The sequence below is a fragment of the Diadema antillarum genome, unplaced genomic scaffold (assembly GCF_040938485.1).
Source record: "Diadema antillarum isolate AM-2024a unplaced genomic scaffold, OU_Dant_1.0 scf00000234, whole genome shotgun sequence".
In the NCBI taxonomy this organism is placed as follows: domain Eukaryota; kingdom Metazoa; phylum Echinodermata; class Echinoidea; order Diadematoida; family Diadematidae; genus Diadema; species Diadema antillarum.
Window position 1 is genome coordinate 368,712 of NW_027271123.1, and position 23,159 is coordinate 391,870.

Consider the following 23,159-nt stretch of genomic DNA (forward strand, 5'->3'; position numbering starts at 1 on the left):
CGTTCCCGCTTCTCCTGTCAATCAATTATTTTCAGTTAAAATATAGAATAGATCTAATCTTAAACACCCCCCTCTAAAACATCCTGGCTACGCCTATGCACGATAGTATAAGTTCATTAACATGAAATCTCAAAAGAGTTTCATGTGTATTCACCAAGTAGGCCCCCTACAGGGAAATCCCCTCATAAAGTGGTTGAAGGGACCACCGATTTCATCTCACTGAAACTGGTACCAAGTACCTCATATTGGCCTACCACGAATAAACATACTAAAACAGACACCAGCTGTTTAAAACAGAAAATAGAGACCACCTAATTCACGTCTTCTAAAAGCGGTAGCACACGGTGAAGTAAAGAAGGGAATGTTGTGAAAAACCACTCTTCATTTGGTTTGTGCTACAGTCATGTTTTGGGTCCACAATTCAGCAACTGCAGCCCATTGCCCATTGATGTCAGTCTTGTTACTTTAATACAGTACAGTGCAAGACTGCACAACGTTTGATGTAAAAGGATAAACTTTTTTTTATATCATTTTAATGAGGGAAATTCCATGTAGACTTGTTTCGGATAAACGGAAATTTGAAGGTGATGACATTATTTGTGGTTGCTGCTAAAATCACTGTATTGTGAAAATCAAACTTGACAAATTTTATATCATTTTTCTAGGTGTCATTCTCATAAAACTCTACCATTGTGTTTTTTTCTGATTTTACTTCATTCATTAGAACATAGCATGGGATGCACTTTGAAGGATTGTGCTTTACAATGGATATTACTGCTTGACAGCCAGATGCCCCTAAACTAACAAGAGCTTTGAAAATCTCGCTGTTGACAGCATTTGCAATGTGGAGCGTAGCCTCAGCATTGTTTTGTTTTTATCTTGTAAGAGTTACTGTATAGTGGTCCATATAGTTAGCCATGCACAAACAAGCACACACGTACACACACACACACACACACACACACTGAAACACATTCATCTCCGAGGTCCACATTAAACATCTCTGTTTTCATGTACCACATAACTTGACAGAATAATGTAGCTGTACAACCAGACACATTCCCAGCATGAAACTTTCGTCAATAAGCGGCAACGGCCTTTTTCGCGGCATGAAACTTCTGCAAACTGCCACTGGCATTAAAAGCATTGTGTAGACAAAAACTTTAGCATGCATTTTACTACCACTAATCTTGGCTCCTTGCGAAAATTGCAAAAGTTTCAAGCATGTGAAAATTTCTTGGTTTTATTGTTCCTTGTACATGTACCCCACGAGGTAGCCTGTTACACACGCAAAAACACCTCCAGAGACATACGATGCACACTCAAATCACACCTTTATCATTTAAATCGTGACATTTCAAACTGCAAATATGCAATAAATCATATACAAAGTTGTGTACTACTGACAAAATATCTGATTTTGAATTTGAATTTTAATAGTAGAATTTATAAGCACAACAATGTCTACTTTATACATGGCTATCAAATACCATGAATGTGAGAGTTTTGTAGAAGCATATCCCAGACATCTTTAAGTCTTTGAATATTGTGAAGTTCTAAAAATATATAATGGGACAGTATCATTCCTTGCCTCCTGCAAGTTTAAAGTTCCTGATACACTCTTTAAAAGCTAATCATCTAAAAAAAAATATATATATCTGATTTTCATTTATGACTCATGCTGCAATGTGACAGTATGTATGGTTTCACCCACAGATCTCCGAAAAGAGTGCACACTCACTTTTATTTCCTCAGACATCAAAGTTACCAGTACCTAAACCCCGACATGATTTGGTTGAAACTGGCATTCTGTCACAAGCAATCCATTTACAAACACTTTGTAACCTGCATTCATGAATAAAATTTGTCATAAAATCTACTAGATGTCCAAAAAGTCATACATCTCTTGAGAAAAGGGGAAAAAAAAATCTGAATTAAAATAATCATGAAGTTTGCCATAATAATCAAATATGAAGAAATATTAAATGCAAGGACCATTTCAACTGACAAATAGTTACAGAAGAAACGCTTTGTATAAAAATACACTTCATTTTTCTTGAAATGATTATATAGAATGAGATCACCAAAACCCGATGGTAAATTATTTTGGAACAGGGGGAAGCTGAGAGGGAAGTTGAGACCTCAGTCATCCTTAGGAATCAAGGAATTCTCTGCCATGAAACCAGACAAGACCTCTAATTTGTGATCGTGCTGCCTCCATACCGTATGTTCCCCCCCCCAAAAAAAAAAAAAAAAGTTACGAGACCCTCGGCAACGATAACTTTAAAAACGGTGAATCAATCCAAATACAATTTCAGGGTATGAAACTATAGCTTGTTACCCACATCTTACAGAGAACCCCATCCAATTTGCTTCAGTGGTCAAAGAGAAATGAGGATCTTTGTAGAGCATGTCAAGAATCCCTTCCTTCCAAGTTCTGTCCATTGTGTTCACACATTAATATGCAGGTCCAAAAGCATCCAAGTGATGAACTTGGAAGAAACAGACCCATGACATACTGTATAGTGGCGTGTGTATAAGGCAATCAGTGAAGGGGTGACATAGAAAGTACATGTGAGTAGCATGGATATTTCTTATACACATAGGGCCATTTATGTGCTTCATTCCATACACAGACTTTCATGGGAAATGCCTTTGTACTGAATGAGAAGGGGTGATTGATTTGAAAGTAGAATCAACAGCTAGACACTGTTTCAAATACACGAAGGTAAAGTAAAGGTATGACACATAAATAACTTGTATCACTTCCTGTTTCTTAACTTTCATCTAGTAAGCTGTGTAGTTTAGAAGCTCATGTCTTTTTCACAGATAGTTCAAAATAAACAAGCTTAAAGTAAACAAGACTAGTCTGGAAAATGATATCTGATTATAAGCTTTTCTCTACTGAGGAAGATTTAATCTTAGAATAACTTCTTTATACACAAGTATATGGGTGAGTAAAATGTCAATAAATCAACAATATTGGTTATTCATCCTCTTAAAACACATTTATTTTTGTTTTTATTTCACAAAAAAAAAAAAAAAATAGAGGTGAGTATGAAAATTTTAAGGATCCTGAGAATGGCTGATATCTCTGTGGCAAAAGTTATTTTCCTCCAACAGACATGACAAGGGAAGATGTATATTCTTCTGAGGATACTGTCAATATCTTTGGAGTCACCATTAAAACATGCAGAGCCTCATTCATACTCCTCATACACAGCCCATTGGCGCACAGAGGAGAGGGTATCAAAGCAAGCAGCAAAAATATGACTGTCCAGCTCAGCGTCGATTCGTCTTTCCAGCCTTGCGCTTTCCTGCGAATAAATGCTTGGGCATCTTCACAGAGATGTGGCGGTCGGCTTCTCCCTTCCTGGCATTGAGGTTCATCTTGCGCTGCGACACCTTGGACAGTGTGCGCACCTTCTTTCGCTTCTGGAGGAGAAGAGAGAATCAGCGCATGTACAATGAGATACTTACATTCAAAGCACAAAGCCTCATAACTGCCCCATTGGTGTTCACAAAAAATATTATCAAAATCATGTTTTTCTTCAAAACTTTACCAGCTAAATCCCTACCACCCGAAAGTCACTAATGTTCATAGGTCATTGTTCCACAACAATCAATTCAGGCAAGAAATGCATGGTTCTCTTTTTTCACTTAAGATTTGCATTCACGAGAAAGGGGCTTCTGCATCTAATATGTAGAGATGTAGTTGCAGCACAAAACCCAAGACAAGGTACTGTGAATGCTGAAATTTTTGCTGTGCATTAATTTTTACATATTTCTCGCTACTTCAGGCTAGCACAAATTCTAACACCCTGAAAATATCTTCACGATGTTCTCTGCACATATTGAATGGTTGCCAATTGTGCATTGCAAATTCAACAACCCGCAAATACGTTTTTGAGCCACTCAGCATGAAAAATTAATTGTGCGAAAATAATGACATTTACAGTCACTGCTCATGTTAGTGTGGACTGGTCTATAAGTCTATGATGTAATTAATAGCTCCACAAACCTCCACGTCTCTGAGACCAGACACATCACGTGGAGTCCTCATGCTGCTGGTGGGCCTTCCTTCTGAGTCTGTTCGCTGTCTCTTGATGAGAGGAGCCCGGCTGGTGCTCCGGCTGCGATTCCTTGCAAAGTGTCCCTGGAATGAAGAACACCAAGAAATTGAACATATGACACATGCTCGTACAATTTGCAGTTACCTTGAGACAGTTTGTTTCATCTCCCATTTGTCTTTTCTTTTAGCATAACTACTTGATAACTTTCAGTCATTACTAACAGAACATACAACACTTATGCAACAATCTTCATTTTGAACTGATGATGATTTATCAAAAATATATAGGAATTTCATGGAACTTATATTTCCATTTCCTGAACCTATAATCGTGATTCACAGAAAGGTTGAAGATGCTTTCAAACTGAATACTTTTTTTCTTTATATAAATCCAGAAATGACTGGGAGAATCTATTAATCTTCCAAGTTGTATCAATTCCTCAATCTCCAGAACTTGAACAAAATTTGATCTTAACTGACATCCTGGGCTGCCAACATTCACCCATCAAAATCTGAGAGGTTCCACAGAGCAATTGGGAAGATACTTAGATAATATGTGCATTTCACTGAGCAAATAATTCCCGAGTCAGGGAGATTCTTATATTCTCTTATCCAGACATTAAGATGTATTGGAGTTTTCAAAAAGCCTCCTGCAGAATCAAGGGACTCGGCAGCTCTGGACATCTAACATACATGAACAATGAACAAATGCATAGACATATTAATGCAACTACCAGCATTGGCTTAAAGAGATGGCATAGTATTGGTGGAGAAGAGGAAGGGAACTAATGGGCTTTGAACTTTTTGTGAGATACCAAGAAACAACTTATGAATACAGATCATACCATTCTAGGAGGAATTCAAACTTTATTAGATGAAAATCGGTTTGTGAATGGCTGAGACATCAAAAAACAAAGTAAAACAAAATGATCCTAATAAAAGATAGGTCCCACCTTTTATTAGGATTTTCAAAACTAATTTTCAACAAATAAACATTGCATCTCTCTTGGAATTACATGCTCTTTCAGAATTCATGAGAGATTTCGCATTAGTTCACCAAAAATATGTTAAAAGCCTGAAGTCAGGTTTTAACCAAAACTATACAATCCCTTTAATATGAAATGCAACCAATGCGAGTGAAGAAAAAATGGGTTTTTTGTTATAATACTCACATCTGCTGGCAAGTCCACACCCATGTCTCCCAGTTCACTGGCCATCCTTTTACGTTTGATCTGTATAAAGGTTTGCAAGAATGAGTAAAGGATGAAAAGATATGACGCTGTAAATGGGATTTCAATGATAGCATTTATCATGGAAATATCAAAGCCTTTGCCATTTTAAAGCATCACCCATATGACAGGGCTGCACACAAACCCATTTTTCTACTGGTCCAATCTGTCTGTCAGACCAGTAGGTATCCATTTTTCTTATTTTGACTGGTCCATTCCTGAAAAAGTTACTGGTCTGACAGTGATCTTTACTGGTTCTGGAGAAAAGTGTGACTAGAAACCAGGTGAATAACGGCAGTTAGTGCACACGAAGATCAAATGGAGGAAAAAAAACCCTCTATGAACTATAAAGCCTTTAAACTAAGCTCACTCATTATGACACAAAGGAGTTGGAGTGGAGTGGCACTGTATTCTTCAGTCTCGACCTACACACAATCCAGTCCTTCAATATCTTCATTTTATCCATCAATACATCACTCCACATAAACAGTGATGAATCTTTCAAGCCAACTCATCAATCCATCCAGCCAACCTGACCCTCTAAAGGACAGGTTCACCCAAATATATGTGTGGATAGAGAAAATGCAGCAATATTAATAGAACACATCAATGAAAGTTTGAGGAAAAGTATGCAATCCATTCAAAAGTTACACATTTTTAGAGTGTTAGTGCCGCTATCACCGGATGAGAAGACCAGAACAGTTTTTGATGTTGCTGCAGGACAATGATATAAGGAAAATGTCAACAAATTGCATTATATTTTCATATTCCTAGCAAAATGAAAGAGTACCTAATTTACCTTTTGCAGAAGTAGGGAAATCAATATTACCCAAGAGATGTGTCAGTAGCAAGTCCATGGAATGTGTACTTTTCAGAAAAATAAAAGAAATTCTGTGTAATTCTCTTTATATTTTCTTCACATCTTTGTCTTGCAGTGATGTCACAAACTCTTGCAGTCTTCTCATCCAGCGATGGTGGCACTGAACCTTTAGAAATTCATCACTGTTTAATACATTGTCTGATTTTTACAAAATTCAGTGATGTGTTCTACTAATGTTGCTGCATTCACTCAATCCACACATATATTGGGGTGAAATTTTCCTCTAAATTCATCATACCATTAATCATATTCACAGTGATGGATATACAATATCTATCTATATATTCACCCCTTCTGTTATCCTTGCTATTGATGGTGCTCGGACCCTCTTCTTGGCTCTAGACTCCATCTGCAGCAGGATCTTCTTCTCCCGGATTCTAAAAGGCAAAATGATAACAGAACACTGTGAATAAATGACCTGAACCTTCCGTATCAACAACATGCACTGAGAGGAAAAACAGAGCATTTTCATCAAAGCAAACATCTACCCACACTAAAAACAAAACAAAATAAAATAACACAAAACTAGGACTTCATTGTTCATACCTTCTTTACTACTAAATGTGATCAAAGAGCAACACGTTCTCACTTTATAAAATGTTATCATCACTTTCCAACTAAACCTTGTTTGACATAGCACTTAAAGCTGAAAGAACCCCTGAGATTTCATTCCCTCTTCCACTGTATACCAGCCACACTTATCCCCTTGCAATGGTTGCTCCTTCTGGACTTATAAGACACGCAAACACACTCGCATGGAACCTGAAAATTTTATAGCATTATTATTATTAAAGGAATTTAATGACACCAACTTACTTCTTTGCTGTAGCTCGAATTTCCTTCATCTCTTCATCTTCAGACTGAAATCAAAGAATAGAAACATAACATCATAATTAAAAGATTATCAGAAAGGCTACACAGTGTAAGGCTTACAAGAGGCTCTGAATAAACAAGGATTAGCGGACAGGCCCTGCAAAATCAAAGCTACAAAAAGGATCACCGATGGGTCTCACATGCCTACACAGGTTTCGAGACTACAAGGTTTATCAAAAGGGCACTTCATTATGGACAGGTTTACAAAAGTTCAGAGAATAAAAGGGGTATGGAAACGGTTTAAAAAAATGGATAGGCTTGCTATGGTTCTGAGAATGAATTCCTTTATTTTATGAAAAAAAAGCCTTAAAAATCAATGTCTTTACAAACATTTTGAGAATGAATGGTTTATCAAGAGTTCTCCAATATGGAAAGGTTTACAAAGGTTCTTACACTGAAAGGCTTATAAAAAGGGTTCTGTAAAATGAATGCTTCTATACAGCTTTGAATTATCTAGTACCATTTATCCAAGAATGATTCCCGCCAAACTTGGGAAATTATGATAATGCACTTTAAAAGAAAATATTTTAGTGTGAATCATCGGACCCTTTGCTACCCGGATTTCCCCCTCCCCCTTTGATCTTTACAACTCACATGCCACAGCACTGCTGACATTGTCATGTTAAAAAAAAAAAAAAAAAAAAAAAAAAAAAAAAAATATATATATATATATATATATATTTCTATTGATGAAAACAAACACTCTAGAATTTGTCAAGAGTTCTTCAAACAGAACACAAAGCGCCTGTCAGACCACACCTCCATTTCAAATGATTACTGCACCCAAGATGCACTTCAGTATACTTGTGCCACTCTTTTGCCTTATGATCCCCATCTCTCCCAGTCTATCAATGATGAAACTTTGATGTGCTCCCTCAATTTTTTTTTTAAACTGCACAGTAATAGTTTGAACTTCAATCTCTCAAACCCTGCTCTTTGAAATGTTAACTAGAAAAGCACTCAGACAGCACATACCTACGCCAAGCCAGCAACTCATTTCCACCCTTACACGCATACAATTTCCCAAAATAGATGTCATTGCACAGCGCCTTGCCCGAGCAGAGCATGCATTTTAGTGTGCATATGTAAACCTCCAGTACGCACAGCCTGAACCCCAAGTTCATACACCTCATATGAAAAAGATGGAAAATCCTTCAAAAATCCATAAAAATTCTTGTATCACTACCAAAATTGAATGAGGTGTTCCTTGCATCAAAATCAACTTTTTATGCAAGTTTTACTTTAATCTGTACACAACTTTTTGAGTTATTCTGCAAACAGACAAACCAACGCATATGATCGCTTAACCTCCTCCTTCCTTGGCAGAGGTAACTATAATAAATAGCAATGTCTCAAATCCTGACTGAGGACTTAATAGCGAATTTCATTTGCCAATCTCCAATGAAAACCGAGGGAGGAAAATAATAATAATCATAAGAAGAAGTGCAGACAAAGAAGGATTTTGAATCTAGTTTAGCATGCTGTAAGAGAATGAGAAAACTTTATCCTCCTTACCGATTCTTCGTTGTCATAGACACCAGCCGCCTCCCTCATGGCCTCCTCTTCCTCCAGCTCTGCCAGCTTGGCGTCAATGTCTGGGTCCACGTAGTCTGCAATGTTCTTGCCCATCCATAGCTCAGGGATGACGTCGGTCCGATATTCCTCCTTGACGTCCCACTCCCGCTGGAGGTCCAGCACAAAGTCATCTCCCATCTCCAGCTCCTCATCTCTCAGTGTCCTCTTCTTGGCTGCCTCTGTCTCCATGGCAGTCCGTCGGGCCTGCACTGCTGGGGGGATGAAGGGAGGCCGCTCCTAGGCACACACATACAAAACAAGAAACCTAGTGGATCTGGGGCTCACCCGAGATATAGGGCTCACTGAATATGGCAAGTTCATCTTCAACACATTTTTGCAGACTACCTAAGAAGAACACAGTAAACTCAGGAAACTTGCAAACTGCTGTAATTTGAAAGGGTCTACAAAAAAACTGGGAATGAAAGGGATATAGAAATGATTATGTAAAAACAAAAGGGCATACAGAGGTACTGAGAATAAAAGGGTTATCAACAAGGTACTGCAACATACTGGTAAGCTAAAAGAGCCAGCTAAGAAGACTGTAGAAGATTTTAGTCATAACTCTGCTCAATTATGTCAACCATATAAAGTTCATACACATCTTTGAAGACAGAGGTACCCGCCAACCTTGATATACATGCAAATCAAATCATCAATCTCTTTTGTGTCCAAGTCAAGGTCTCCAGACAACATCATGGCAGCAAGAAAATGTTGGCTATTCCAAAGAGACAAACTAATGCCAAGCTGGATGACTAATACCATATTCACAGTGAAGCTTGAATGTAATGTGAGACTGATGCTAGACAGTGATTTGCAATGATCCAGCAGTAGTCATCTCACTGGTGTTATGAATACCCTGCCTGTCTAGGGCATCAAAATTTTATTGTCTCTCTGGACTGAATTGCTGTGAAGAGGAATCTCACATGTTAACAGCTGTCCAGACTGCTGGTAAGGACAACCAACTTCATTCACTTTATCATTAATCATTCCTCCTAACTTGGAATTAAATGTCATCATTAATTCAAGTGAATACCACACAATTGTCTGTTTTCTAAATATCATTTCGATTTGCTCATTTGTAGCTGTGATTTTGCCACAATTATTCATCTTAAGTTGAATCTGAGGCAAACTTCCTCTCACATTCAACTAGTCAATAACACATCACATTCATGAATTTCAGGTGACCACTGTTGCACATGGGTACCAGGTTTCAATGAATGAAAGTATATCACACAAGAACTCATGATATTAAATTCCTCTACTTCATTCACAAACTCACTTTTGTGTCTCTTTTGGCAGGCACGGCAATGTGCAGTCGGTTGAGAATATCATTGACCTTACGACCTTTCATTTTCATATCCACCCTCTGTAGAAGCAGCCTGTCACATGCCTAGAAGGAAGAACAGTGTGACATACATTTCATGAATACTTTCGGGTCTAGGCAACAGGGTATCCTGTCCATTAATGCAGAGCGTAAGTCTTTATGACAAACCCTTTCCAGAGTATTTCTGGTTGACATGGTATCAGGTTCTAACATGACATCATTTTCATTCCTTTTACATGATCCATATTAGTAATGGTTTTGAGCTCTCTATCTGAGATTAATACTGATATACATTGTATGTTTCCTTACTATACAGGCCTTTTCACAAATCTTGCACCAAGAAATGTGACTGCACTTCATCTATGCAGACCAAAGATAGCAGCCATTGGTGAAAACATGAAAGCAGTATCTTCAAATAGGTGGGCAGCAAGATTCTTGCCTGCAACAAATTGATCTTCAGTGGTGTGACTTACTCATTAGTGAGTCTATCCAGCAAAAAAAAAAGAAAGAAAAAGAAAAGAAAAGAAACCATTTACTTCCCAACTTTTGTCTTGTAACGCTATGTAAACAAATTATTCATAAATTGCACATCACATATATGTGGCTTTTATACAAGTTCACAATTGTATGCAATCATTGACAGCAATTCATTCAACTTCTGCTGGCTATACAAAAGATATGTATATCAAATTTAAACACATCTGATCTTTGATCATCAATTATTCACTGACAACACTGATACCATTGTTCATTCACCACATACAGACAAATTCACACAATTACATTTTTGCATAATATTACTTCCACAATTTGACTACCGTGTAAATTGTGGCTCTCATTTTGTTGCTCAATTTGCTTTTGTTTTATTATGGTTTCCATTGGGTCTGGACTGAGGAGAGGGGGTGGGTTATTACCCCTCAATCATTCCTACCTCTGTCTTGACTTTCATGATGCCCTCCTCCGTCACAGTGCTAGTCTGTATCACAGACACACCCTCTTCTTCCATCTTCTTGAAAAACTCCTAAACGTGAGACAGACAGCAGCCATAAAAGAGGTAAAACTGAGAAGATGTTATATGTACTTGGTACAGGGACAGCTACAAGTGAATACAATAGAAGAGGACTTTAAAAAACATGGGACAGAGAGCAAAATATGTCTATCTCCCAGCAACTATAATTTTCTTGAAGAGACAGAAACATCATACAAACATATAAAATGTGTACAAAAAGAACAAATAAATGTGTCAAACTTACATAATTGTATCCTACAAAAATGCTTATGTTCACAAATGTAACACCTGGGTCTCACTTTCTAAGGACATGACATTTTTTTTCCTCTGTATTCAATGCATTATACATGGCTGATAGGGGGTCATACCACCTTTTGTAATTCAACACAAGAATATTTGATTCTACGAGCTGGAAATCAACACAAACAATTCATATGAAACAAAAATTCAATACTAGTAGGTGCATTGCATCAGAAAGAGAAAGGAACCCTGTCAGAATCATTACCTGCTTCTCCACGGCCAAATCTTTTAACTCCACAATGTCCGACTTGTTAGCCACAATGATCAGAGGCTTGTTGGCAAACAGTGGCCGTATACTCTCAAAGAGCTCCACCTAGCACAGAGAATCATGATGACAGAAGAATCAAGGACAAGTGTAAAGTTGGTGGCTGAAATTCATTGATGCAACATTCTGATGAGCAACTCTTTCATTGCTGGACACAGCTTGATATGACACATGAAAGATCTTATGTGACGGTACTCTACATACACTGTATCTAGCTTCCCAATGACCTCATCATTCATTGATATACTTTCTTCTGATAATAATGTATTGGTATTTTCACGAAAAATGTGCTGATATTGGTGAGAAAATTGATGTCCCCTCAGTAACATAGTGCAGCCTTCTTTCAGCAGTGCAGCACACAGTGCTACTGTGTCTGCATCTTGCTTTCTATTGCATATGATGTGTGATATTTCACATACACAGTCAATGGCTGCAAACACTGGCAAATATTGAAAAACATGACAGCAGGGTGCTACATTATAACTTTGTTTAACCACTTGTCTGGTCACGCAAGCAGATTTTCAAATTGTTGCAGAACACTGGTCCAAACATGAAAGAAAGTCCAAATATATCAAAGAAAATAACATAAAAAAGCACTTGTAAGTCATGGGCTTGAAAAAAAAACACCATCATTTGAATAAACAGCAGATGTTGGCTCGCACGCTTAAACAGACTGGAGCAACAAACCTGGTTCGATTGAGTGGTAGTGTTGCATTGCATTGGGACTTCTTCACATACATTGCTGAAATTAAAGTGAGTTGCATCTCTAAACAGTCATTATCTTTGGGCTTCTGTATGACATGCACAGTACCATTTCTTGACTAAAAGGCTTTCACTAACTTTGGTACACTTTTAATGTGAGTCCAGGGAATTATTTTCCAACTCGCATTTGATCAGCACTATATTCAGCTGATGAATAATATTTCAAATGGTATCCTGTACAAATCTATGGAAGAAAACTGCTAAACACAAGATTACTTGTGTACAATTAAAGCAGTGGTATAAAAAATGTATAGTAAATTGCAACGTGATACCAGGAAAACGATTCCATGGAAGTCATAATCATAGTACACAGTCTGGACTTCATGACCCACCTGCTCTTCCAGTGAGTGACCACACTGCTCGGACACGTCCATCACGAAGAGCACGGCTGCCCGGAGGTGGGCCAGGGCAGTAATGGCCTGCATCTCAATGGTGTTCCTGTCCTCTAGGGAGTGGTCCAGGATACCGGGCGTGTCTACCACCTGCCACCTCAGATACCGGTAGTCCATGTGACCCACAAAGAGAGACTTGGTGGTGAAGGCGTAGGGCTGGACCTCCACGTCCGCTCGTGTTACCTACACAAAGAGTTTACATGGTACATTTGTTTACAGCAGAACCACTGGATGACTAAGTCCTCACTTTTCTTTACGTTAAATTGCAAAGTATCTGAATAGGTAACGGCACTTCCCATAAAAATCTTGAGAAAATATTTGATTTTATGTGTTATCTTTAATTGTATAGATAATAGAAATCATAACTTCTTAACTGCTTGTTATTAACTGACATGGAATTGTCTTATTGACTTACGACTATGGATTGCTGCTGCAAAATGCTTCCAACAAATTTATAAAAGCATAGAAATGTACGTCTGATCTTAGGATTCAGCAGAATTTCATCAGCATTCAGCAGAACTTCATGGGTATCGAGCAGTCAAATCCTCAGTGTTTTATAATTCCATAGGAAGGCAAGATGTATACCTTATTCATAAAGCTGGACTTGCCCACGTTTGGGAACCCACAGAGAAGCAAGGTGCGTGTGTTGGGGTCAATAGAGGGCAATCTTGACAAGTGCTGCCGCACCTGCTCCAGGTACTCCAGACTCTGCCCTTGCCTCTTCAGAATGGTGCACATTCGTCCCATGGCCGCCCGCTTCAGCTGCTTGCAGCGATACAGGGAGTCTCCATACTTCATCAGTCGGCAGTAGTCTCTCGCAACACTGCAGCACACAAGTCATCAAACAATAAACACAATCAATATATTGAAAAGTAGTTCAGACTGTATGCACTGCTGAGTGATATCATTATAATCTGTACTGACATTTCAAATAGCATGTTGTGGCCACAAAATTTAAACATGCTGTCCTTTCTGTAAATCTTTATCGCTTGCCATAAGAATATTGAATCCTTTCTATTACAGTATTACTTCGCATGGATGTATGAGAAGTCAGCAAATTGAATTTGACTGGGTCCATGAGCAGCGCTCCTGTCTAAGAATAGGGACTTTTAGATTTCGCATCCAGGACGTGGACTGCAACGTGATGACTTTATTTCATGATATTGCGCAAGCTCCAGATTTTCTGGCACGACCAGCGCTAGAATCAAGAACGTGTCTTCGAAGGATTTCACGTCCTCCCAGATTGAGGACGAGCAGCGTGTGCAGCATGCATTTAGCATGATGATTATGACGCCAACACATCTGTCGAGTCGTACTCATTGTCAACTGAAATCTAAATGGTTTTACTCTGGCGTCAACGAGAGTCGCCCGGAATGGTTGGCTCACACTTTCGGGCGGCCTGACTGCTGTCGTGTCCACACAATCCAAAAGTCCTTTTTATGTGTCTCATGAAAAGGGGAGGTTTGGTAAAAAACAGCTTCTATTTTGACATGGCATGAAACATTCATGAAATGAGACTGCCATGTTCATGATACTCCCAATTCCCCTATACAAGAACTAAAATGAAGGAATGCCTGATTCTGATTGAATAAAAGGTTTAGAAGCTATCTGTTTCCCTATAAACATGTCAGAAATCAGTCAATATGCTAGCCATTGTGCAGAAATAATTTACCACAGTAAATAACGACACAAAACCTATCATGGCCTCAGACGTAATTCCATGTTCTTCACAAAGCCACTAGGCTGACTACTGATGACAATGTGACACTACTTTATACTCACTTGTCAATCAGATGCAATGCTGTGTTGATCTGTCCCAAGGCAAGCTTGTAGTGGTCTTTGTCATACAAAACATTCATCAAGTCTGCATAGAACGGATGGATATCCTGGAAAATGCATACATACAGCAAAATAAGATAAGGCTACCATACCTATTCAAAGATTGACAGTTCTATGCTACTAGTCATCTCTTTGTTATTTATGGTAAAGTTTTGACTTCATTTGTGACAATCCTCTCAGATTGAAATTCATATCAAAATCAAAATCCTTTTGGTCAAATATTTGATTGAACTGCAGTACTGGATTATTTTTCCTGGATAAAAATGGTCCCTTTTTCCTTTCTTTTAATTTCAAGAACTTCTTTAAAAAAAAATAAAAATAAAAAATAAATAAATTATTCAAAGCCAAATACCCTTGGTAATTAAAATAATATCGTATTCGTTTTCATCCCCATGAATTTAATGAAACATAATGTTACACTCGTTCACAGATACTGCACAATGCTTATTGTCATAGCATTATTTTTGTGTGTGTCTTTTTTAGACACACACAGCATACATTGCTCAAAATACATATTCATATTACACTTACCAAGGTATCTTTGCATAAAACAATGACAATGAAATAATATTTCAACATAGGTGCTTTCCTCAATTAAATTAAGACTGGACTCGGGGCTGTAAGTCTTCTCCAGAGTTTCTTGTAGATCCAACTGCAAGCATATAATTTGCACTGTTCGTGACTACTAAAAATCTAATTACCTCCAGCTTTGGAAAGTCCTGGACAATTTGCTGCAACTTGTCATGGTAGTTCTGCTGGGTGTATTTGATCTTCCGCATGTAAAACTGTCGTATCCGGCTGATCTTATAGTGCTTGTGGACAACTGTTGGTGTTTTGCGCTGTGTCTTTGACAGTACTATGTCGATGAAATCCTGATATTGGAATGAACAACAATCAGTCAATGTCTATCTCAGTCACAATAATATCTGAAGAAGCTGCAGTATGACGGGAAATCTCCCGCCGAAAACCCATTTTTGCAAAATCTCCCGTTCTCCCACTTATGATTTAATTTCTCCCGCCCTGGCTCTGTGTCTCCCGTTGGAAAGGATTTCTTACTTATTGCTATCGTATATTGAAAAAATAAGCTTTAGATAGCACCAGAGAGCATCTAGAACCCTGGGAATTTCGCGCTTCGCACACATCAACTAGGAATCTCCCGTTTGCTAGGGGTTTCAGATGGGAGAATCACCAGATCAGAAGGTGCTTTGGGTTGGAGTCTCTGGTATAATGTGGCTTGACTTGATGGCCTATATACCCGGTACATGTATAGCAACAATATGAATTCCAACCAGTCCACACAGATTCACACTGTGCCTAGTACGTGCATGAAGTACTACAGTTTGTATCTTTTATCAGTTATTACTTTGATACAATGCCAGATGAACAATTTACACTTACCTATACCTATGGATACCTATGGAAGATTCTGAACGCAGGCTGAGCCTCTTTTGACAAGCATATGCTCAGAAAATTGAATTCCGAGAATCTACTAACAATTCTTAAATTTGAAAAAAAAAAGAGAGAAAGATTTACAAAATGTTATAACCAACATTTTATAGAGTCTAAGATGTAATACAAATTGTTTGACAATAAGTACTCCATATTTCCTGGTACCACCTCTGCTAAGAACTATTTGTTGCAACAACTGCATACAAGCCAAGTTCAAAAAATTTTTATGAGTGAGATTTTCATGACTCAGCATCTCTGCACGCGCGCTTTTTCAATTTTTAGCTCTTAATGGTGTAAGCTGGTGCATACTTGAGTGACTATTTTTTACTTATTTTGAAAGACAAAAGGGAAATATGCCTTCGATTGCAACTCTCACTTTAATCCCTTAAGCTATGCTCCCAATGCATGAGAAAAATGGGTGTCATGCGTGAGATCGTGAGACAGACCCTAAATGCTTGAGTCTCACTCACAATGCGCGAGACTTGGTAGCTCTGCAACTGACATGACAAATTATAGTCGTTTTTTGCGACTGATTGACAAAGACCAATTAGATTTATTCAGTGTTGTAGTAGTACCCATAGTTAGCGATGCCAAAGGAATTTTTTTACTTCATGTGAAGCATATTGAGTGACCATTCATTTTGAAGCTTATGACATGCTCTTTAATGTCAGTTAACATGTTTTTGTGAAGTAGTGGCAAGTATGCAAATGAGCTCATCTATTACGTATGCATACGTGTTCTTAAAAGTGTCTGTCGGCTCCTCCTGGCTGTTCGCAAGAAATGCATTTGAGACAATATAATTGTAAGAAAAATAATAAATTAGCATTGAAAGAGCATTTACAATGAAAATTTAATTTATCTCAACATCTAATACACTCAGAAGCATTGTTGTTGTTTTTTTGGTAGACCTATACTCGGGGAAAATTTTGTGTAATATGCAAATGAGATCGCAATGTACAATGCATCACATTTGCCGCAATACCAAGACTATTTTTTTTTATCCTTACCTGACTACATGTAAACCTTTGCTTTGATTATGAGAAAAATGTATTGTAGGGCCTTCTTCACCTTGATATCATTACATGTATGTAACAATACATATAGCCTACAGTACATGTTTGCATACATAATTATGCAAATGAGCACATCATCAAGCTTCATTTTACATGCCTGCGCTGCTATAAGATAATCTGCCTATAGTCAGTGATGGAGTGGTTCGTGGGATTTGAACCACAAGTGCAAAGTTTGTGTAATGTACAATATAAATTGTATTGCTGGTCTTGCAAATAAACATTAGATCTATTTTGCAAAGATATGTAACAATTACATGGTCATGAATGCATTCTTACTCAACTTAATTTACAAATTACAGGATACACAACTTGTAGTACATACCATGATTCATGGAGACTCATGAATACATTTTTCAATCAGTACTGAAATGAAAGTTTACCACAGCATTGAGGTATGATGTCAACATAAAGAGAGTAACTTTGTCATGTTGATATAAATATCAAGCATCACAAGTCACAAACTTTGTATTTTTTAGTGATCTGATTGGGGGCACATGCCCCCCCCCCCATTTTTATTCCACTTTTGTCCCATTTTATTTATTATTTTCTAAATGCAATCCAATGTGGGGCACACTCAACTTCTCCCCCTTCTTCAAACCTTACCTACAATTTCCCTACAACATCAGGGAAAAACACAAACAGTACCGTATTAAAGAAGGTAGGTCTGCAATTGTTTTATAAATATTTTTGTATCAGTTAAATTGTTCATTGAAATCTAGATAAAGTTAATCCTACAGTGGCTACACCTAACATTACAGGAACAAACATGGACGTGATATTCCTTTAAAGAAAATAAAAAAAAAAATAAATAAATAAATTCATAAATAAATTAAAATCTACAAGTACAACATGTTGTAGTTTAAAAATCAAAATGAGGGATGATTCAAGAACTAAATAAACCAGGAAAAGATAAACAGTACCCCTCTCCAATCAGTTCATACACTCTCGCGACCATCTCACAACCAGCTTTCCCATTGACTAATGCACACTTTCCTCCCATATCGCCAGTTCAGGCAGGCAGTAGACATGCCCCAGGATTTCCTGTCGGCAGTTTTCTGCAATACGATGATAGGCAGCAAGTTTGGTATCATTGGAAAGCTGAAATTTCGCTCGGTAAGAATATGTATGAAAACTGCTGAAAACACACGTCTAGCGATATGAAAACAGCCTTCAAAGTTGCTTTTTTAACACCCAATTCAGACAAGCTCGAAAAAATCCTGTTAAATTTGATATACATACCGGTACTCAAAATTATTCGGATTTTTTTCATAAATTCGTAGCAGTAGTGTTCACTGATCAATCTACGCAAGTGTGCTCACGTACAGATACCGAAATCTTGTGTATCACGATACTTTCTAATGTGATGCTTACAATTGTAGCTCAGTTTGCAGTGACGCTATTCAAAATGGCGGCCTCCATGACTCGTTCGGACCGTTCTCACGGCGCATTTCAAGTGCAAAATCCGTAAACAATTTATCGTTCAATGCTATCGCAACATATATTTTAATCATTTACAAACATCAAATTGTAAATACATGAAGTTTCGAGAGAGATCGAAGGTAAATTGATAGCAAAAATCAACGAAATTTGTAATCATGTTTACCACGGGTCCACGTAAACAGAGTATACATAGGAAAACGCGCGGCCGATCTGGCATCGCTACCATAGTTCTTCCGGCATTATCGTGATATAGAGCTCTAGTCCCCACCTAGATCCCCACCACAGTGCGCGTGCACCCGACCCGTGCATTTAGGATAGGGTAGATTCTATAGGGTTAGGTAGGGTTTTATTTAGTACGGACACGCAGCAGTGGGGACTATATCACGATTATGCCGTTCTTCCTAAAACATCAATTATTGTCATCATACAAATGACATGGATTGGACAAAGTATCTATCAGTCGCAGATTCCTTGCATGGTAAATCAAATGCTTTGATCACATTTCATACGGGGTATGATTAAGTTGTCCACCCACAATCCTCAATGTCAAAAAATATTAAATTTTGTAAAACTTTTTCACACGATACATTTCAGGAAATAATTTGTGTAATTCAACCACAACGCATCCCAAAATTCTGTGAAGCCGTGATGTGCCTTTGTATGTAATTGTAAATTGTGGTGCAAAACGGCACAACCAGCTGACAATAATGAATGAATGAATGGTGTCTACTAAAAAATATTATCCCCCCTAATATAGATCTATGTCAATAAGTCTTCAGATCATATTTCAGAGTACTAGTACACTACTAGATGTCTACACTAGTGCCGACTTTACATTACCTTCGATGTCGGCACCACTGTGATCTTCTTAAAATTGTACAGAGCCATGGCTGCGAATCTCCAAACCTTCTTGCTGAGGAAATTGTGCAATCCCACTGGAAAGTCAGGCAGGCAGCGATTTTAAGCTTGTACACACATGCACTAAAGTCAGTATTAAATCTTCATCACTGATCATGCACGTGTCTCTCGAGTTCGGTGCTCGATCCCCGATTCACAAGTCTAGATTGGACTCTCACTGTACGTGACAAGCCGTAAGAGGGCGTAACACCCGAGGATTGCGAGAAAAATTTGCGCCCTCTCTTGGTTTGTGGCAATTGGCAGCCAAATCAAGGATCTTGTGTCTGTCTGTCGTCCATATAGTCCATACGAAGCCCAACTATTCAACGTTAGTTCTATTGTTCTTTAGGTAAGCTTATAGATATGAGGAGTATTTTGATTCCATGTGTATTTCAAAAGAGTTGCCAACCTACATCGCTATAAATATACGGTGTAGTAGAATTAACACCTGTCATTGACATGACATAAGACGAATGTTGTCTTTTATAGACGTCTAGACGCTCTGGTCAGTCCCATATCAGTTCGGGAAACCCACTCACAAGGGGGGCCCCTCCTTATAAGTAACCCGTCCCCCTTATAAGTAACCCCGTCCCCCTTATAAGTAACCCCCGGGGCACCCCTTATAAGGAGTCTCCACGCTTTTTTGCAATGCAACGCGAAAATGAAAGGACTGCGGCAATTCGCTTGATTATGTCCATAAAGCTTCACAAGTTTCCTAGTTACTCACGAAATTTGAGCAAAATCGGTTTGAGGCATCATATCTAAAATCATGGATTTAAATGCGATGTCAAACGACCCATGCGAATGCTGAAATGCGAGCGATTACTGGTGTGAGTGTCGCCAGGGGCGCCGGCGCGGCAATGCTTGAGTGCAGACGCGGCGACTGAGTACATGTACTCAGTCGCCACGTCTGCACTCAAGCATTGCCGCGCCGCCGCGCCTGGCGACACTCACGCCAGTAATCGCTCGCATTTCAGCATTCGCATGGGTCGTTTGACATCGCATTTAAATCCATGATTTTAGATATGATGCCTCAAACCGATTTTGCTCAAATTTCGTGAGTAACTAGGAAACTTGTGAAGCTTTATGGACATAATCAAGCGAATTGCCGCAGTCCTTTCATTTTCGCGTTGCATTGCAAAAAAGCGTGGAGACTCCTTATAAGGGGTGCCCCGGGGGTTACTTATAAGGGGGACGGGGTTACTTATAAGGGGGACGGGTTACTTATAAGGAGGGGCCCCCCTTGTGAGTGGGTTTCCCGAACTGATATAATTAAATTTATGTTTGTTATAAAATTACTTGTTTTCATCTGTTCATGCGGACATTGCAAGTAAAAAGCCACCACGTTTGATTTCGAATGATGATATTGTACAGTGTACTAGTATACTTTTGCACCTCCTCGTCAAAAGATCTCCAAATGTAGCTGTAGCCTGTACACAAGCACAGTACGAATACTGTCATACCGAGGTGCGATCATTTTGTCTGAATGTAACGACACAGCGGCTTTTAAATCTTATAATTTATTGTGTCCTTTAAAAGCTAAAAATACAAATTTGTTTTTCCCTTTTCCTCTGCCAAGTTTTGTGTTAGTGGTTGCCCTTGTAGCTTCAAAGTGGTTGAGCACGTGCACGAGTGTGTACTGCCACTTATATCTTTCTCTTTCTTTTCTATCTTTTCTTCTTTCATTTTCAGGTAAAATCTATTCTATCTTATTCTTTTTCCTTTGCTTCCTATCAATCATTCTTTTTTTGTGTGTGTGGTTTTCCTCTTGTCTAACTTTCTCAATTTCCTATTTAACTGTACTTTCTGCCTAATTGTTCTTCGTTTCCTTCATGACTTGTTTTTCCCTCCAACTAAAAGGGTCTTTCCTTTCTATCCTCATTCTTTTTCTTGTGTTTTTCTAATGAATACTTATCTTTATTTCCTTTTCAACCTGTGTAATTCTTTCTTTCCTTCCTATTCATCGTTGCTTTCATTCAGTTTTGATTTATTTCTCATTCTATTATTCTACCTAGTCCTAGTGCCTTGTTTTCAATCTATATTTTTTTCCTTTGCTTTCCTCTTTTCTTTCCATACATATCCATCTCTCCCTTGCTTTCCTTTATAGTACAATGTAATATGCAAGTTTCTCTTCTTTCTTTTCTTCCATTATCTTTCAGTGTACTTTCTATTTTGTAAACCTTTTATTTAATTTTTCCCGGTTTATCTTTTTGCTATCTTTTCTTTCATTTCCTTTTCCCCTTTTCCCAGCCTTTCGGAGTTATCACAGAGCGAGTAGCTGCGATCGACATATTCCGAGAAGTGTAAAAGTGTCAAAATGGTGAAAATTCCATTTCTACTAGACTTGAATCTGACCCAGATGCAAATATTTGAGGCTGTTGGATATTAACAGTGAGTTTGTGCATGTTTAGAGATCAATTGACAAACGGGTGCAAAAGTACACAAGTGCCCAAAACGTAGGGACCCAATAGCAATAATTTGATTTGAATACTCGAGTAAAACCACCAGTTTTCGGCCACCTCCAGAATCCGGACACTTATAACTAATCACAAGCCAGCAAATTCTATTATCACAACACACGCATGTCACATCATTTCACATACTGGTACTGTTGATCATAACAGGAAAGTCCTTCTCGTCACCTCCAAAAATCAATCCACAAAATCCCAAAGTTTGCTGTCAAAAATGCAGAATCAGCGTAATTTTTTTCAAAGCGCGCACGAATTCACTCCAGTTTTAAGAGTGAGAGTGGCTGAAAAAGCCCTGAAAATTCAGAAATGTGCTGTTCTGTTGCGAGTTTTTTCGCTTATCGCAAGCTCAGAGAGTGTGATGGTCCCTGCAAAAACACAAAAGAAAAACAAAATCTCTGTACTTGCCGATGCAGGTGACTAAATGAAAGCCTAAAAGGGTTGAATGAAAATGACAGAAAATGGATGTAAAATAAGGAAGATATGACACTTTGACATTTCAAAACATTTTGGGATTTCTTTATCAGTCCTTGGGAGGGAGTTGATGATGTCATGCCCTCACAATCTTTCATGTACAGTATACAAAATTCAGATTATAAAGTATGTATATGTACAGATATTTCTAGGTCATACAGTATTAGATATAATTGATTCCCACACCAAAATATATATCAAAGTTAATATTGCACCTTGATCTTTTTTATAAATTTTGGCTGAGTATTTCATATTTAAACAACTGAAATATATAATAGATTTTTGTCATTTTTATATATGAAATATGAGAGCATCAACATGCTGATTTGAATATTCATAATGACTGGTCAAGAAGTGTTAAAAAAAGATTAAATTGAAATTTCAGAATTTCATGTCTTATTTCTTATGGTAATTTGTTGCACTGTTTTGCAGAATTTCTTTTTTCTTTTATGAATTTGATAAAATTATGGAGTGGATTTCTTCCTTATGCCTTTGAAAAAAATACATTTGCATTTTTTGTTTTCTCATGAATTGAATAATTAGATAAATCTGAACCATTGATGGAACACAGGACTTGCATGAAACTTACTTATTCTCTCTTTATTCTCATTCTGTGCATCATTCATTTATTCCAAATTGGTGATTTGACATGTGTTTGAACGAAAAAAAAAAATTGAATATCATTCAGTCTAATAGGTTTCGCCTGTGGAACATCAGCTTATGAATATTCATATCAGTTCTCAGCTTGAATTTTTTTTTCCATATGTATGTATACATGTACAATAATGAGTGCTATGTTTTATCTCTACACTCAGACAGTCCACAGAATGCACTTAAA

General features: G+C 37.9%; 1 protein-coding gene across 1 annotated transcript; it reads right to left on the reverse strand.

Annotated features, from left to right (window-relative positions):
- Window positions 1–2,148: 2,148 nt before the first annotated feature.
- Window positions 2,149–19,370, reverse strand: LOC139724852 (GTP-binding protein 4-like). The gene is made up of 14 exons (XM_071635976.1): window positions 19,323–19,370; window positions 15,222–15,392; window positions 14,464–14,567; window positions 13,267–13,504; window positions 12,622–12,864; window positions 11,468–11,575; window positions 10,885–10,974; window positions 9,909–10,019; window positions 8,570–8,866; window positions 6,998–7,041; window positions 6,471–6,558; window positions 5,245–5,304; window positions 4,022–4,156; window positions 2,149–3,435 (listed from the first exon to the last, which is right to left on the reverse strand). The coding sequence occupies exons 1-14, from the start codon at window positions 19,368–19,370 to the stop codon at window positions 3,283–3,285; spliced, it is 1,890 nt and encodes a 629-aa protein (XP_071492077.1). The 3' UTR covers window positions 2,149–3,282.
- Window positions 19,371–23,159: the final 3,789 nt, after the last annotated feature.

Excerpts from the sequence above, each read along its gene's own strand:
- LOC139724852 (XM_071635976.1), bottom strand. The coding sequence starts at position 19,370 with ATGGCTCTGTACAATTTTAAGAAGATCACAGTGGTGCCGACATCGAAG. Across the intron at positions 12,865-13,266 it reads AGTCCAGCTTTATGAATAAG|GTAACACGAGCGGACGTGGA; the intron begins GTATACATCTTG and ends CTCTTTGTGTAG. Across the intron at positions 3,436-4,021 it reads CTGGTCTCAGAGACGTGGAG|AAGCGAAAGAAGGTGCGCAC; the intron begins GTTTGTGGAGCT and ends CTTCTCCTCCAG.